The sequence below is a fragment of the Vespa mandarinia genome, chromosome 12 (assembly GCF_050613455.1).
Source record: "Vespa mandarinia isolate Hongniang chromosome 12, ASM5061345v1, whole genome shotgun sequence".
Lineage (NCBI taxonomy): Eukaryota > Metazoa > Arthropoda > Insecta > Hymenoptera > Vespidae > Vespa > Vespa mandarinia.
In genome coordinates, this window is record NC_140821.1 from 4175001 (window position 1) to 4195000 (window position 20000).

General features: G+C 27.6%; 2 protein-coding genes across 7 annotated transcripts in view; one reads left to right on the forward strand and one right to left on the reverse strand.

Moving 5' to 3' along the window:
• Eip74EF (Ecdysone-induced protein E74) overlaps positions 1 to 20000 on the forward strand; it is a 248978-nt gene that overhangs the window by 50240 nt on the left and 178738 nt on the right. The gene's annotated exons all lie outside the window — the stretch shown is intronic.
• Lsm11 (U6 snRNA-associated Sm-like protein LSm11) overlaps positions 1 to 20000 on the reverse strand; it is a 34491-nt gene that overhangs the window by 131 nt on the left and 14360 nt on the right. Inside the window, exons 3-5 of the mRNA XM_035883983.2 lie at positions 18155 to 18297; positions 10294 to 10435; positions 1 to 354 (exon numbers count right to left, since the gene is read on the reverse strand). The exon at positions 1 to 354 is cut by the window's left edge and continues 131 nt beyond it. Coding sequence (XP_035739876.1) covers positions 113 to 354; positions 10294 to 10435; positions 18155 to 18297 — 527 coding nt within the window. The 3' untranslated portion in view covers positions 1 to 112. The remainder of the gene's footprint in view (positions 355 to 10293; positions 10436 to 18154; positions 18298 to 20000) is intronic.

A 20000-nucleotide genomic window follows, 5' to 3' on the forward strand; every position in this document is an offset into this window, starting at 1 on the left:
ATAGTTTCTTTACAAATATCGGTATAAAAAATACAAGATAACGTAGATTGATATTAACAAAAGGTAAAAGAAAATGCGTGATACGCTTAGGTAGTTATCTAAGTGTACTAATTCAATTGATTTTGACAATTATGGCGACCTGTTCTCCCCTCAATAACATTTGTGGCACGTGCCTTTCCAAGGTCTCTGTCTTTCCTTCGATCTTCTTCAAGACTACCTTAGGAACAAACGAGGTAGTAGTCCTCCTCCTCTCCTTCATCTCCTTCTCCTCCTCTTTCTCTTCTTCTTCTTCTTCTTCTCTCATCATCATCATCATAGTCATCATCCTCGTAGTCTTTTCATTCTCCTTAGTATCTGACAAGTTAAGAGTAACCATGATTAATGCATCGAAAAAATATTTTCCTATCGTCATTTTTATCGATTTATTTTCAGAAGGATTCCTTAAGAAACGATCATGAAAAGAAATTCAATCTTTTTATTCTTATATCAATATTAAAAATATACGATATATATATATATATATATATATATATATATATATACATACATACATACATATATACATATATATATACATTACATACATATAACATATATATATATATATATATATATATATATATATATATATATATATGATACACATTTTCCTTTCATTCTATCGATGTACATTTATATATATATATATATATATACATGTGTATATATATCCCTTATCGATATCGAAAAAAAAAGTACGAAATACGGAAATTGCAAAAAAAAAAAAATTCTTTTCAATTAGTCTTGAACTTTTGACAAAAATTTATACAAAATGTTTCAATGATCGTACATAAGAGCAAAATGTCTTCTTCCTATACATCTTTGGATTTTCGTGGCTCGCTTGTTTATGCGTCGGCATGTATGTCCATAAAATAAGCACGAAGATGGAGGGAGGGGGAGGGAGATTGAGGGAGATCGAAGAGAGTAGTGGTCGAAAAGAGTGTGTGAGATAAAGATAGAGGTAGAGAAATAGAGAGAGAGGGAGAGAGAGAGAGAGAAAAACAAAGGGAGAGAGAGAGAGAGAGAGTGAGAGAGAGAGAGAGAAAGAAAAGAGGGGAAATATAAAGGGAGGACGAAGGGTGGAATCCTAAAGGAAAAGGATCAGGGGTAAAGTAGTAGAAGGGGGCGGGAAAAAAGAGGTGGAGGCGTCGAGACACGTGTACGAGGCAGACATCGATCCTGGGGACTCGTGGTCTTCAAGGTCGTCTTGCCTGCCAGCACACTCCCAGCTCTCTACGTATCAACGACCTCTCGACCCCTCAGGATACTCCGAAGTACGTCAGTAGGCCAACCGAGTTTCTCCGCCTTTTGCGATTTCCGTATTTCGTACTTTTTTTTTTTTTCGATATCGATAAGGGATATATATACATATATATACATATATATATATATATATACACGTATATATATAATATATATATAGTATATAAATATAAAGTATATATAAATATAGTATATAAATATAAATATATAGTATATAAATATATATATATATATATATATTTATATAAAGAAAGAATTAGACGATTAGATCGATGTACGAACGAATATAAATTGAATGTTAACTTATATTATGAAGGATACATTATACTATTGAATACGATAACTTATAATACTTATGAATATAACATGTATCAAGGTATTCTAATCTTTTATCAATATACCGAACAATGATCTTGAAATTTTATATTGAAAAACTGTTACCATTTTATATAGAATATATCGATATACAAACATTATATATAATATAGCGATATATAGTATATAATAATGACAACATATAAATTAAACGAATAAATATAAAGAGTCGAGATAACGAAAGGAATATTTATTATTACAAACATTTAAATTATGTGATAATTAATGTTATAAAAAAAAAAAAAAAAAAAAAAAAAACAAATTAAAGACGTAGAAATGGTAACTGAGTTAATTATAAATATTTTTATAATTTTTTTATTATAATATTATTTGCTCTAAATACTAAACACTAGTAGTAGTTCCGTTTAACGTCATTTGGAAAACGTTTGCTATATGTATATACTACACGTACTATAACTATATATACATAACTATATACATACATATATACATATATATATATATATATATGTAATATATGTCTAGTTACAAAACGAAGGTCAAGAAGCGTGACTCCTCGTAGGGATTCTAAGTCAATGAATGAAAACGCGAGAGATGTTGGAAGGTTGTAGGGCACGCGCCAAACGAAAGGTATCGGCGGAGAAAAGGGGGAGGAAGTACAAAGGAAGAAGACATTCGGGAAAAGAAAAGGAATGTGAGAGAGAGAGAGAAAGAGAGAGAGAGAGAGAGAGAGAGAGAGAGAGAGAGAGAGAGAGAGAGAGAGAGGGAGTGAGAGGGAAAGAGAGGGAGGCTGGAAGGGTAAGGAGGGAGGGAGGAAGAGAGATAGATAGAGGGAAACGTGGATCTCTTATATCGAACATAGCAACCACGTTCGTAGTCAAGGTCGGTCCTTGCCCTGCAGTTAAGGTTCGACCTCGGGATGTGTATCCCTTCGCACGATATACACAACGGATCTAGAGACTCTTTACTCCCTTTTTTATTTTCTTTTCTTTCCTTTTCTTTCCTTTTCTTTTCTTTCCTTTTCTTTTCTTTTCTTTTCTTCTTCTTCTTCTTCTTTTTTTTTCGTTTTTTTGTTTGTGTGTGTTTTTTCTTGTCCCACGAATAATATTTTTCTCCTTTGGTTTAATATTTCCAATCGATTCTCTTTAATTCACGTTGATTTGGATTTGGGTTTACGGGTTTACGGGTTACGGGTTTTACGGGTTTTACGGGTTGCGGGTTTTGTTTCGCGGCTTTAGTTTTACGTGTGAAATATTTCATTGCGTTTAAATATTTTATTATTAGCGTACACGCACGCACGCACGTACGCACGCACAAACGCACGCACGCACGCACGCTCATGGACGCTCATAAAAAATCAAAAAAGAGCACGCTAATTGATTATTATCTTGGGTAAATCGAAGGAAAATTAAGGGATTTGAAAAAAAAAAAAAAATAAATAATGAAAAAAAAAAAGAAAAAAATAAAAAAGAATAAGACGAACAAAATATTCTCTTCTTTTCTTTTACTTTTTTCTTTTCTTTTTCTTTTCTTTTTGTTTTTGTCTTTTTCTTTGTTCTTTTCGTCGGAAGGAAAAAGATAAAAGAATTATTCTTTATCGTTTAATCGAATTCAAAACGTCAGTGGTTAATAAAAGATCTAATTGGACGGGCAATAATAAGGAATAAATAAAAAAAATAATCGAATATGCATTTCTCTCTATCTCTCTCTCTCTCTCTCTCTCTCTCTCCCTCTCTCTCTCTCTTTCTCTTTCTCTCTCTCTCTCTCTCTATCTATCTTTTTTTCTATTCATTTTCTTTTTTTGTTCTTCTTGGTTTCTTCGGATCGTAAAAAGGAATAAAAATAAAAATTATTACGTTTCACGTTAGTTTCGTTTAAAGATAACGATAGAAATAACAATGAAATAAAATCAACAATTTTATAAAAAACAAATATGGAATATGAAAAATATGTAAATATTTTTATCGATAGAAAATAATGAAAAGTATATTATTTCTCAATAAATTCGATAAAAAAAAAATCAAAATTAAAGGAAAATCTACGATCGGATCTTTCGATTGTCTCGAATATTTCGAAAATTACAAAAAAAAAAAAAACTTTCTTTTTTCTTTTTCTTTTTATATTATATATATTTTTTTTATATACATACATACATACATACATACATACATACATACATACATACATTCATACATATATATATATATAAATATATATATATATATATATATTAATATTTCTTTTTATTATTTTCATAATTAATGTACAAAGAAATAATGATTTGAAAAGAAATAAATAAATAAAATGAAAAGGTCATAAAGGAAAAAAGAAAGAAGGAAGCAACAAATGAAACGTCAGATTAGAAAAATTCTAACAGGAATTCAAAAGGAAATGTGATACCACTTCCGTGCTAAAAATTTTACATATACATACATACGTATTTATATATATATATATATATATATATATATAAATATATAAATATATAAATATATGTATGTATTAGAGTCTAACCTTGTATCGTATAACGTCATATTGCAAGAAGATAACGATAACGAAAAGATAACTTTATATCTATGGATCATTTAATTGAAGGAAAGGGTGCAATCTTATAATGCAAGGTTAAAGGACGCGAGAACGTAGAGTCTTTCTATTTCTTTCTACTACAACAGTGGTAAGAGTCATTCATGGTCAGACCACTACTAATCAAAAGATCGAGAAATGTGCGTGTCTCTTCTCATAAATACACAACTATCTCTACATATGTGTGTGTGTGTGTGTGTGTGTGTGTGTATGTATATATATATATATATAGTATATATATATATATATATATAGTATATATACGTAGATACATGCACGCATCGAGGAAGTGAATGCCAAGAACGTTTAAATGTCCCCGTGATTGTGAAAGTGATTTAATAGAAAACTATACAAATAACGCGAGTCAAGATTTTTTTTGTTGTTATTCTTTTTTTTTTTCTTTTTCGTTCCTTTTTTGTTCTCTTTCGTTTATTTTTCTCTTTTTTTTCTTTCTTTCTTTTTTTTTTTTTCTTTTTTCGCCTTTCTGCTTCTCTCCCTTCTTTGTCGTTTTTTTTCATATCTTTTCAATTGAATTAAAAATAATATTCCTTGGAAGATATGAAATATGAAATATTTATGAGTAACGTGCATATTTGCGTGCGTGCGCCCGTGTGCGCGCGCGCGTGTGTGTGTGTGTGTGTCGAACAGATGTATACACTACATATAATATTATATATGTGTATATATTTATAGTTGTTTTTTCTTTATTTTTTTTTTTTTTTTTTTTTTTTTTTAATTTAAGGAAGAAAAAAGAAAAAATATATATTTATACGAACTTATCTTGTTTCTTTCTTCTTCTTTTCTTGTCGTTTTCTTTATTTTAAAACAAATAAATGAGGTTATAAATATAGTGGTTTATCATAAAGCATAAATAATATTATATATATATATATATATATATATATATATATATATGTATATATATATATTTGTGGTTTATCATAACGCATTAAATATTGTTTACGATTAACGGTAGCACGTATAGCGCATATTCTCATTGATATACGAAATCCGCGAGGAAAGATAAGCTCGACGTATGTGCGTGTACATGAAAGATTATAGTATTTCGAGGTCAGCGGAATAACGTTATAAAAGGAGTCATAGAAGGAGGAGAAGGTGGAGGAGAAATAGGAGGAATGACGTGAATCGTAAAAGAATGCAAAAAATTAACTATGCCATACTAAATTCGTTAAATATACATATATATATATATATATATATATATATATATATATATATGTATATATATATATATATATATATATACATATATATATATATATTCATACATATATGTATATTATGTATATTATGTATATTATACTGATTAATGATTAATGCGTTAAAATACGTGGTAAAAAAATAATCTTTAAAAAAAAAAAAAGAAAAAAGAATTTCCTTTATTTAGATGTGAAATATTAAAAAATTTTTTAACATTAATTTATTGATATCACATTGAAAATATATCGAAATAATCATTTACACGTCTAATTTATTATCCATTATTATTTATATCGTGTTTATGCATTTATTATTATTGGCTATTATATTTATTATTATATCATTCAATGTCTAAATAAAAATTACTCCATAACATATTAATTCCATATATCTATGGTATATATATATATATATATATATATATATATATTAATATAAATGAATGTATATATTTACTAGGTATATTAGTGAGAGCTCGTTATAGGAGTGTAATAGTAGTAGTAATAATAGATCGTTATGGCCTTAGGATGACGAATCGTCATAGTTCCTTTACTGTTGGCTGATATCACTGATGACAGGTGTAACGTATTAGGGGAAAAAAAAAAAGGTGAAACAATGAATATTTGCCATTGAAACTTATACTCGTGATACCTTTGTTAAACAATCCATTTTACAGATACATACAATATTTATTTTCTTACGAAAATAATATTTCGAGGAAAATAACGTTAAGATAATTTTTATCATGACCCCTTAATACGATCCTTGATGAAATTAATTTCATATATAAATATTTACTTAACCAATTCCTATTGATTTATTAGACTTATCGTTTCAATGGATTATTGCAAATTTGTTTCTTTTTTCTTCCGTCGCCCCACCCCCCTTTTTTCTCGTTTTCTTTTTTCCTTTTTTTATTACATATTAATTCGAAATTGTGTATATATATATATATATATATATATATATATATTTATATTTTTTTTTTTTACATTATTTTTATTTGGAAATATATATTGATATAAAAAATAATATTTTAATTAGATAAAATATTAAAGTTTATATTAGTCAAAAAGTTATGTTTAAATAAATGTTTAAATACGTACATACATACATAAATATATATATATATATATATATATATATATATATATATGTATATGTATATTTATTTATTTAATTATTTATTGCAAAATAATATATGCAATATATTGAAAAGAATGTGCAAAATAAATGAATTAATATAAATCAAATAGAATATGATCACTATAAATATTCATCAAAAATTAAATTTTTCGACATATCGAACATACATTATATTTCGAATTGTTTATTAATTTACAAAACACAAAGATTGAAGAAGAATAAAAAAAAAAATCAAAAAATCAAAAATAAAGAATAAAAAATAAAAAACAGAAAGAAAGAAAAATTGAAATTCACACTACAATCCTCTTACAAATAATTTTTTCTCGTTCTTTCTTTTCTTTGTTCTTTTTTTCTTTTCTTTTCTTCTTTTTTTTATTTTTCTTTCTTCTTTTTTTTCTTTTGACATTAAAGGTAAAGTCAAGTTAATGTTTTTTTGTAACAACGATCATAAGTCATTAAAAAGAGGATTCCTTGGCACGATATCAGCCTTGGTTGCACACGCGCTCCTCGTTGTTTCTTCTAGCGCATATGTATCTGTGTATGCATATACATATATATATATATATATATATATATATATATATGTATATATATCTATACATATATATATATATCGCCATATTTCAAAGCGTGGTTCGATTTTTCCAGGGCCGTATCGGCCGATCGATCTGTCGAATCACGCCATTGCAGAATACCCGTCTAGCAAATGTCGGAGGTTACGGTTCTCAACCGTAATTTTTTATAAATCCGATTAGCATCCCAATGATATCTGATTCATTGTATTACGAACGTATGCATACATACATACTATGTATACATGCATATAAACATACACAGATACACACAAAAATATACATAGAAAGACTCATGCATATGTATATGCATGCATGCACGTATGTATGTATGTACGTATGTATGTATGTATGTATGTATGTATGTATGTATGTATGTATGTATGTATGTATGTATGTATGTATGTATGTATGTATGTATGTATGTATGTATGTATGTATGTATGTATGTATGTATGTATGTATGTATGTATGTATGTATGTATGTATGTATGTATGTATGTACGTATGTATGCATGTATGTGTGTGTGTGTATATATGTATGCATGTATGTATGATTATTCAAGTATTCATCGGCTGACCAATAAAAAAATTAAAATAAGGAAAAAAAGAAAAAAAAAAGAGAAATGACGATGTTAACGATTCGACAAGAATTTAACACTAACGAATTTAAAATTCTTTTTTTTTTATTGGATTATTATTATATCTCTTTCAAATATTTGCATAATTATAAACAGAACATATATACATATGCTATTTATATATATATATATATATATATATATATATATATATATATATATATGTATATATATATGTTTATGAGAATAGTCATTGATCGAGAGAGATCAATGCGAAGATAGGAAGAAAGGAAAAAGGAGAGAAACAAAAAAAAAAAAAGAAAAAGAAAGAAAGAAAAAAGAAGACAGCGATGTTAACGAATTACTTAGAATCTAACTATTTTTATTTTTTATTGCATAACCATATTTACATAACTCGAAACATCACATATACATACACGTATCTGTTATACGTTTTTGAAAAGCGCCATTGAAAGAGAGAGAGAGAGAGAGAAAGAGAGAGAGAAAGAGAGAGAGAGAGAGAGAAAGAGAGAGAGAGAGAGAGAGAGAGAGAGAGAGAGAGAGAGAGAGAGAGAGAGAGAGAGAGAGAGAGAGAGAGAGAGAGAGAGAGAGAGAGAGAGAGAGAGAGAGAGAGAGAGAGAGAGAGAGAGAGAGAGAGAGGGAGAGAAGAAAGAGATCAATGCAAAGATAAAAAAAAAGAGAAGAAGAAGGGGAAGAAAAAAAAGATATAGAATAAAATGACGACGTTAAAGAATTATTGAAAATCTAATTCTAACGAAACTTTAATTTTTGATTGCGGAATTATACATATTCCTCCGACATCTGCATAATTCGGAAGAAAGACACATAAGTTAACTCATACACACGCACACACACACACATATATATACACACACGTACGTACATATTAATATTTATTGATCTGATCAATGAGAGTGTGAGAATAAAAAAAAAAAAAAAAAAAAGAAATAGGAAAAAGAAAAAATGAGTGGCGATCGAAAGTAATAAATTCGAATCCCAATAAATGAACTTTTATTACTATTTGTCACATAAATAAATTTCAAGATGAAAAAAAAAAATGTTTGTGCATAATTCGAAAGGATAACGCATTTGCAAATTTATACGTTTAATATTTCGTGAATGATAATAATACGAATGATAATAATAAAGTATAGAAAATAATGGCAGATCGTTTAGATCTATTCTATTCTAATCTAGATTCTAGATTCTAAATTTTAGAATATCCATGCGACTAACTTTTATATTCTTTATTATATTTATTATGTAATAAAATTGCATGATTATTTAATAATGCTATAACAAGTAGATGATACATAAAGTTTTATGCGAATATTGATCAGAGATGACCGATATGATGATAAAAAAAAAAAAAAAAAAAAAACAGAAGTAGAAGAAGAAAGAAAGAAAGAAAAAGTAGAACGACGACGTTGACGAATCAATGCGAAATAATCTAATTGAAATATTTAAATTGTTTATTAGATAAATTGCATTTGTGTAATTTAAAACACGCACAATAGAAATGTATGCTTTTCAAGAAAAAAAAAAAAAAGAAGAAAAAAAGGGGGGTGGTGCGGGGAGAGAAAAAATCATTAATCCTGGATTTTAACGAATCAACCAGAAAGGATATAATTAAATTAATCTTTATTTTTGTTTATATTATATTATATTATATTATTTCTATTAATTCATTAATATAAATACCGATCGTCTCTATTTATAAATAAATACATTGAGGAAATTATTACGTTTGCAAATATTTCAATTGATATATTAACGTTCATTGATTAATCCTTTTTTGACATTTTCTTTTTTCTTTCGCTTCTTTTTTTCTTTTTTTGTTTCTTTTTCTTCTCTTTTCTTTTTTCTCCTTTCTTTCTTTCTTTCTTTCTTTTCTTTTTCTTTTTCTTTTCTTTTCTTTTCTTTCGTCTCCTCGAAAGATATCGTGTCCTTTCAAAAATATTTTAGCGAAAGGTGAAATGAAACGAAAAATATTTTTTGTCCCGTTAAAAATAAACAGGATATTTTTTACAAAGGAGATCTATCGAAAAAAAAAGGAAAAAAGAAAAAAAGAAAAAAACAAACAGAATAATACTAATAAAAAAAAAAAAAAAAGAAAAAAGTAAAAGAAATAAATAAAAAGGAAAAAGAAAGGAAAAGAAAATATTCACCGTTGTATTAATCATTGCAATATCCAACGGTTATATCACGTATTATTATTTTATATTATGAATTATTTATTGATTATCGAAAGTAACGATTTATTAAATTGTTTTAAAATATTAACGTCGATAGAGTACCAATCGCATTTGAACAGTTTTTTTTTTTTTTTATTATTATGAGATTAATTAAATTAATGTATTAATATTTATGGGTTTTTCGTTTAAGAACGTAAGAAGTATAAAAAAGAAAGCATACAAAGAAGGATAAAAAAAAGAGTAAAAAAGACAGAGAGAGAAAAGAGAAGAGAGAGAGAGAGAGAGAGAGAGGGGAGGGGAGAGAGAGAGAATGAAATAAATAAAATGAAACGTTACCAAGTGCAGCAGGTGCTTTTCTCTTGCGTTTACGTGTCCAAACCTCGAAGCAATCTTCCAATGCAAGATTCCAGTGTTTATCAAAGGCAGCCACGTATGCTTCCACGTGTCCTCTTACGCCACGTGCGTTTCTAGTGTAAACCTTAATTTGAAAACAAAATTAGACCGATCGTTTATCGATTTATCAAAAAGTTCTAAAAAAGGAGAAGATGAAGAAGAAGAAGAAGAAGAAGATGATGAAGAAAAAGAAAAAGAAAAAGGAAACAATGGAGGAAGAAAGAAATGAAGCTCTTTCGAGGTACAAAAACAAAAACAAAAACAAAAACAAGAAAAAAAAAAAGAAAAGGATAAATAAAAGAAACGAAAATAATAAAATATATGAAACCAATTGAAAAATCGTAACAACGTTTCGTTAATAATTAATCAACAGGATATAATTCAATTTATTAATTATTATAAACTATATAAGGTTATGTACATTAATACGACGATATAATATTTATTAAATGTATTTGATAATTGTATTAAAATTATTGACATTATAAAATTATAATCAATTGATATTATACGTACGGTATATAATACATGAGATACGAATAACTTTAATTTAATTTAATAAATTTAAATAGATTATATGATAATAAATAATACATTTTCTTTTTTATAAAAAAAATTCTTCTCTTTGATAATATTATATATATAATTATAATATTATATATATAATTAAGTCCCGATAAATTATAAAACGAACGAAAAACATTTTGATAGATTTAATATTTGCAGGAAGCAAAAAAAAAAAAAAGAAATGAAAAGAAAAAAATCTTCAGACGTATTGCCGCTTTATTTATATAATACATAAATACATACATACATATGTATATATATATATATATATATATATATATATATATACGCACATACAATATTTATCTTTCTCTAAAAAATAATAAAAAAAAAAAAGAAAAAAAAAAGAGAGAGAAAGAAAAAAAGGAAGAGAGATAGAGATAGAGAGAGAGAGAGAGAGAGAAAAATAATACGAGTCGAGGTGAAATCGGTAGACAATTATATTCGCAGCTGCTGTTCGAAGGAAGGAACCTCGAAACGTATTCGGAATAACGAAAATACCAAGGGAAGGTTGTTTCGAGTTCTCAGTAAAAGAAGAAAAAAATAAATATAAGGAAAAAAGAGAGAAAGAGGGTGGAGGGTGGGGAGGAAAAAGAAAGAGAGAATAAAAAGAAAAGACAAGGATCGATTTAAACAACAAAAGTCATTATTATTATCACTGTTATTTGTTGACCAGATATACAATCAAGAAAAAGTGATATATATATATATATATATATATATATATATATAGAGAGAGAGAGAGAGAGAGAGAGAGAGAGAGATAGCATATATACAGCAAACTGATACGCGGAAGTATAGTTGTCGTGACAAGGCCCCCCTTCAATGCCTTTCGCGTTGTTATACTACGTACTACCTACGAACGCTATTATCGCAATGAAAACTAATTGCAAGAAATAGATAGAGATAGAGATAGAGATAGAGAGACAGAGAGAGAGAAAGAGAGAGAGAGACAAAGAGAGAGAGAGAGGGAGAAAGAGAGAGAAAGAAAGAAAAAAAGAAAGAAAGAGAGAGTGATAGAACATCAGATTAGTGTACCCTGATGCTACTCACGCGTGAGCGTGTGTTCGTGCGTGACTCGTCGTCGCGTGCCTTGGATCATGAATCCACGATCTCAGAAATTGAATACATATATACATACATACATACATACATACATCATACATACATACATACATCATACATACATAGATGCATACATACATATTCCTATTTCTTTATATCTATACAAACATATACGTTTATGTCTACTTCTACGTCTACGTCCACGTCTACGTGTATCTGCATATTGCATGCATTTATATGTATATGTGTATATGTCAATCTCCCTATACTTGTGTATATGTCAATCTCCCTATACTTGTCACAGTTAACGCCATTGAGGAAAAGCAAGGAAGGCGTTATTGTGTATTAGCTTGAAATCGATTCTAAGGAATCCTTAAGATTCTTTTGCGAGATCCATTCCTTCGCTCGATCCAACGAGAAAGACAAGATTCGATCGTTCCGAAGGACGACATACGCAACCAAGATAGCCTTTATCGTCTCATAGAACAAGTCAAGAGATTTTTCAAGGATCATATATATCTTCTTCGATTGTTGACGTTTTAAAAAATATAATACGGACAGGGAGATCGAAGGATCTATCATTCTTTTTTTAATTGCTATAGGATAATAAAAAATCGATCGTACTTTTTCGATAATTATATTAAAGAAGCACTTCGGCTTTTCATTTAAAAAAAAAAAAAAAAAGGAAAACAAAAGAAAAAGAAAAAAAAAATATATATATATATATGTGATTTAATTTAATTCGGATCGAAAGAAGAGATGAAATGAATTTTTGTTTTCTTCTTTAATTTCGAATAAAATAAAATAGATATTAAAATAATGAAGATTTAATTCATGAGAAATTAATTCCGATAATTATCGTGTTCGATCGTTTCATTGATATTATTCAAATGTATTTAATTTTAACATTGTCGAGATGATTGTAGGAACGTTGTTTTTTTGTTCCTTTTTTGTTTTTTCTTTTTTTTTCTTTTTTTTCTTTCTTTTTTTTTTTTTGTTTTTTTTTTTTATGAATTAAATGATATCAATCGGTCACAATGACGTAAGAGCCACCATTATACTTCGCAGTCGAATAATATATGAAAAACATTCTAGTAAGTCACGTGGCTTTGAGGAAAAAACAAAACGAGAGAGAAACAATTATTAAATAATATTATGGAAATGTTTTATTTTTTTCTTTTTCTTTTTTTCTACCAACGGTCATAAAGTTTTTTTTAGCTACTTCTTTTTATTTTTCTTCTTTTCATTTATATATATATATATATATATGTATATATATATATATATATGTAGACGCAAGTTGAAAGAATTATTGAAACAATGACATAATCTTTTTTTCCCCACGGTATCACAAAATGATCGTATTAAAAATATTTTCCATAAAAATAATACAAATGATCATTATTATTCATCATCATTATTCCATATATTATTTATTATTCATTTAAAAAGATCTGTATGTTTAATATTCATTAAATAGAAATAAGGGAAAAAAATAAAAAGAGAAAAAAAAAAGCAGAAAAAAAAATAATAATAATAAAAGAAGACACAAATGATCATCGTTATTTATTATTTATTTATCATTAAAGTGTTTGAGTGTCAAGTAAAAAAAAAAAAAAAAAAAAAAAAAGAAACAGTTTCTAACGCAACATTCTAATGCGACGTAATGTAAACGCATTTATAAAAAAAAAGAAAAAAAGAAAAGAAAAAAAAAGAAAAAAAAAATATAAAAATACAAAAATACAAAAAAGAAAAAGAAAAGAAAAAGGAAGAGAAAAAATCAAGTCAGATTAACGGTATTAAATTTTAGCGACGAGTTTGAAGTTGCATAACGTTTCAATCGTTTCATGATAATATCATACGTAGTTGGGGATGAGATCACGTGAATAAGCAAAAAGAGTGAGAAAAAGAAAGAGAGAGAGAGCGAGAGCGAGAGAGATAGAGAGAGAGAGAGAGAGAGGTGTCCCTTTCAAGGAAAGAACTTTCTTCGTTGGTGAGAGACGAGTCTTTGAAGGTCAAGCGATCGTCTTTTACCGATCGTAAAGAGTTCTCTTTCCGGATGCAAATGGCTTCTCGTCGTCGTCGACGACCAACGATTAGGCTATACCTTCAAGGATAAGACCAATGATCATCTTACATGATTTTACAAAGAAAAAGAAAAGAAGCGGAAGAAGAAGAAGGAGAGAGAGATAGAGAGAGAGAAAGAAAGAGAGAGGAAGAATACATTGACCAATGAAATAACGATCCTGCATATATATATATATATATATATATATATATATATATATATATATATATATATATATATATATATATATATATATATATATATATATCGTTCTAGTAACTAACGACGAAAGTTAACGAAGGTAATTAATCAAGCCGAGTTACGCTAGTCATTGTCGCATGTACAATGTTTTAATGGATTCTAATTATGGAACCTGTTTTTAAATCGGAAATGGGAAAGAAACGCGATACGGACGCGATCGTGAAAAGAATTGGGTCGAATAAAAAAGTGTGTGTGTGTGTGTGTGTGTGTGTGTGTGTGAGTGTGTGAGTGAGAAAGAGAGAGAGAGGGAGGAAAGCAACAACAACAACAATAACAAGAAAAAATGGCGATCCTTTTAGTCAGTTTTCTGTTTCCCTTTATGTTTATTTTTCTTTTTCTTTTCCTTCTTCGTATTTTTTCTTTTTGTTTCGTCGCTGATATCTAATTAGTCGAATAAGAAAGAGAGACAGAAAGAGAGACAGAAAGAGAGAGAGAGAGAGAGAGAATAAAGATAAAAAAAAATATTGAACCTTTGAGTCAGTCTTTTTTATTTTTTTAATTTTGTTTTTCTTTCCTTCCTCCTTCCTTTTTATTTACTTTACGTCGAAGATATATATTTATATAAATATATAAATATATACTCAATACATATATATATATATACATATATATATATATATATATATATATGTATATACATAGAGTGATTACATGAATGATAAGTATGAATGTATATATTAGATAAATATCATGTGGAATGTCTTCTTATCTCTCTCTCTCTCTCTCTCTCTCTCTCTCTCTCTCTCTCTCTCTCTCTCTCTTAATGTGTTTCGTGGTAAGAATAAACGGAGTTTGGAAAGTTAACAATCGACTTCCAGCTAGTGAGCTCGACCAACTGGACTTGGAAATCCAGAAGAACTGGATTTTAAAAGCGGAAAACGGAATCAATCATCATACCGAACCTTTACAATCATTTCTTCTTTCTTCTCTCTCTCTCTCTGTCTCTCTCTCTCTCTCTCTCTCTCTCTCTCTCTCTCTCCCTCTCTCTCACACACTTTGTTTTTCCTCTTTTACTTTTCCGTCTTTCTTCTTTTTTTTTTCCTTTCTTTCTTTTACTATTTAACCGGTAACACAACATCGGATTTCTCTAGATTTGCTTTCTTGTTAACGAAAATAGCTCATTAGAAATAAAACTAGATATTTTTAATGAGATCTCAATTAAAATCCTTCTTTGACTTTTTTTCGTTTTCTCTCTTTTCTTGTTTCGTTTCTTTTTTTCTTTCTTTCTTTCTTTCTTTCTTTTTTTCTTTCTTTTTTTCTTTCTTTCTTTTTCTTTTGTCCTTTATCATTCGAAAGATATCATCCGTGATATTAATTTGAATCGTTTTTGTTTTTTCAAAAATATATAAACGTTTCGTTCATAAAGAAAAATCAATGAAATGAAAAATATTCTTATATACGATAATAAATATATGAAATATTCTCTACGAAGATCTATTCCTACAAAAAAAAAAAAAAAAAGAGAGAAAGAAAGAAAGAAAAAAATATAATATAAAATATTCTTTCGAAATAAATATTAAGTATTTAAATGTCAAATTTGAACGGTATCAATAATTTAACAACTCAAATATTCCTTTCTTTCGTTATTTTTATTCTTTTTTTTTCTGTTTTTTTCTTTTTTTTTTTTTTTAGTTCGATTCGATATACGTCTCATTTGAATATAAGTAATTAACGATGAAGCGAAATTAAATAAATAAATGAATTAATAAATTTTTTCAATAAATAAATGAATGAATGAATGAATGAATGAATTTAATTAATTATTCAATTAATTGATAAAAATAATATCAGGAATATTCCCTGAAATAAATTACTATTCAACTAATAATACAATAAAGATATAAAATAAAAGAATGAAAGTATTCGATCAAGAAAGAAAGAGACAGAGAGAGAGAAAAAGAGAAAGAGAGAGTGAGAGAGAGAGAGAGAGAGAAAGATAGAGATAGAGATGGAAAAGAAAAGAAAAGGAAAAAAAAGGGAGGAAGGTTCCCGATTATTCGTGTTCCCTATGGTAGAAGAGAGAAGATACGTTCGACCTTGTCTTTTTGCGTCTCGAACGAAAACTTAAGAGGTACAAGGGATGACGAAAGGTTCCCCTTGCCCTCCTGACTAAGTTACCATGACTACGAGTGTTGACCCCAGAAACGTTTTGCTTTCTCCTTTATATATACATATATATATATACATACATACTTACACACACACACACACACACACACACACACACACGCACATACACACACACATATGTATATATATATATATAAAGTATAGTATAGAATCAACGGTATACACATAGCTCTTTCTAGGTAGCATTGTATATATAATATCCCTTTCCACCCCCTTGAGTGCGGTGCCCTTACGAAGGGCTGCCGCACGTGTCACTCGAGCTTACAGTTTGTCGACACGCCGCACCACGCCGCGCCATACCATACCATACCATGCCATGCCATGCCATGCCATCCCATGCCATGCTACGCTACGCCACGCCACGCCACGCCGGTCGAAAACGCGAAAGTGTGTCAGTCGCGTGTAATGTAGATACATACATACATATATGTACATAAGTGCGAGTCCCGGCGCACAATGCCAGGGGTCAGAAGAAGAAATGGCACGCGTAGGCGAGTTCTCTTGGATTGTCGCTTTCAGGGCTGTCCACAAACTTTTTTTTTCTTTCTCTGTCTCTGTCTCTCTCTTTCACTCTCTCTTTTCTTTTTTTCTCTTTTCTTCTCTTTTCTTTTCTTTACTTTTCTTTTTCTTTCACCATTTTTTGTCCTCATTTTTTTTTTCTTTCTTGTTTTTTTTTTTTTTTTTTTTTTATTTTTTTTCACCTAAACTATCGTAAGATATATAACACGCATGATTTCTCGCTATCACATATCTCGATAGATCACGATACTATTATATATAATGTATCGTAAATATATATATATATATATATATATATATATATATATATATATAAAAGAGTATGTAATATTTTCTATCACTTTCGATTAAATTAAAACGAATAATTTTTTGTAATATGAATGTTTGATAATATGAATTATCGTCTATTTTAATCGTATCATTATTCATATCTATTTTATCTTGCTATATTTATATTTATAATATTACATTAATAATAAAGTATTATTTTGAATATTGTAATATTACTACAATATAGTATAGTACTTTATTGATATTATAAATCGAGTATAATGCTATAATACAGTATAATGATTTTAAAAATAAGTATAATATTATATTTTTATTCTGCGAATACAGTACAATACAATATAAAACTATATATATATATATATATATATATATATATATATATATATATATATATATTGATCAATCAAGCAAATATAAATATCGCATATATATATATATATATATATATATATATATATATATATATAATTTATAATACAGTATAATGATTTTAAAAATAAGTGTAATACTATATTTCTATACTGCGAATACAATGCAATAGAATACAATACTATAAAAGTAGTATAATATAATACCAATATTATATATTAATAATTAAATAAATATAAATATCACATATATATAATTTATAATACATTTATTTCGACATTTGTTACATATAAACAAGTACTATATAATGAATATTATAATGAATCGTTTATAATAATCGTATTATAACAAATAATTTTAATATTCGTTAAAATAGGAAACAAAAAAAAAACAAAATAAAAAAACAAACAAAAACAAAATAAGAAAATAATATTTGAAATAAAAATAAATTATATATGTATATATATATATATATATATATATATTTTTTTTTTTTTTTTTATAGAATTAACGAAACAGAGATTCATGACCTACCTTGATACGTATTCTACTTTCCATGCATTCATAGAGCATTCCTAACGGTCCAAGGATTTTCGGCATTTTCGTTAGAACATTAGATCCCTCTTTGAATTTCTTACCACGTCCTATCGTCTTTGATCTTTCTGGATCCTCATGGCCTGGAAACATATACATACATACATACATACATACATACATACATACATACATACATACATACATACGTAAGATTACAAGCCATTATCGACATTGAAATCAGGTTCTCTAATCTTTTCTCTTACTTATTAGATCTGAATGGTATTTTAAATGAGAAACTTACGATTTTTTATATTAGTTAAAAAGAGATAGAGAGGGACAGACAGACAGAAAGAGAGAGAGAGAGAGAGAGAGAGAGAGAGAGAAAGGGAGAGAAAGAAAGAGCTACTTATTGTACACCGGCGATCGCGTTGACACCTAATTACGTGACTTTAACGATACTTACACGACTATACTGATAAGATAAGTAATTACGCGATGTGTAGTCATAAATAAAACGAGTATTGCTATAAGCTATAATTTAATGTTCGTATCACATCAATTCTTCGCTTTATCCTCGTCGTTATTTGAAAAAAGAAAAAAGAAAAAAAAAAAAAAAAGAAAAAAAGAAATAAGAGAAAAAAAAAAGAAAGAGAAAAAAGAAAAGAAAACGAAGGAAAAAAAGAAAATAAGAAAATAAGAATGGATACCAGGATACCAATTTCCTTTCATTCTTCTTCTTCTGCTTCTTTTTTCTTCATTTTTCCAATTTTTTCTTTCTTTCTTCTTTTTTTTTCTTTTTTTCCTTTTCCATTTGTACATTTTCCCGCAAAGATCGATATTTATCTTAATGATACAAACTGAAATCTCTTTTAATAATATTAAAATATTATCATTTCAACCATATACACATTGTTTGAAATTGAAACGACGACGTCATTTTATATCTATATAAATATAAATATAAATATAAATATAAATATCTATCCATTCATTATAGATAGAGATAAATGTATAAATCCGTTAAACGTTTAATATATAATGTATACAAACTATTCTTGTTTCAAATTGATACAACGTCATTTTATATTTATATGAAAATATATATATATATATATATATATATATATATATATACATATATATATATAGATATTTATTCATTATATATCGAATAAACAAACTATGTATATCCAATTGTATTTTAAATTGAAACGACGATTTAATATCTATTTATATGAATATATATATATATATATATATATATATATATATATATACATATGTATGAGTATTCTAAAAAGTTCACTTATAATTCTAATACATAAATCGGATTCTTTGGTCGAGCAACGATCTTATCGAAGCATCGATTTCTTCCGATCGCATGTTCTACTCCATTCTTCCCGTTTTTATCATAAAATTACGCCATCGCGACGTCGATATTATCGACCACCAGTCTACCGGAACAATTTGCGTCCATTCTTTTTTTCTTTTTCTTTTATTTTTTTTTCCTCTTTTTTTTTCTTTTTTTTTTTTTTTTTTTTTTTGTTGATACGAATTTTTTTTCTATTTACAGTGTTTAATAAGAAATCAATACGATCTTCCCGCCATAATTCTCATTGGTTACAATTTCTTTGGCGGGTAAATTCAAATTGGAAAAAATCAAAAATGTCTACTTCAAATATATATATATATATTTTTCTTTTTAACAAAAGAAAAAAAAAAGAAAATGTGTGTAAATAATATCGTTGTTATTATTGTTGTTGTTATTTCTTATTTCTTTTTTTATTTTGGATCATGAGAGGGATTAAAATAAACGACATGTCGGGGCGATTGATCGACGATG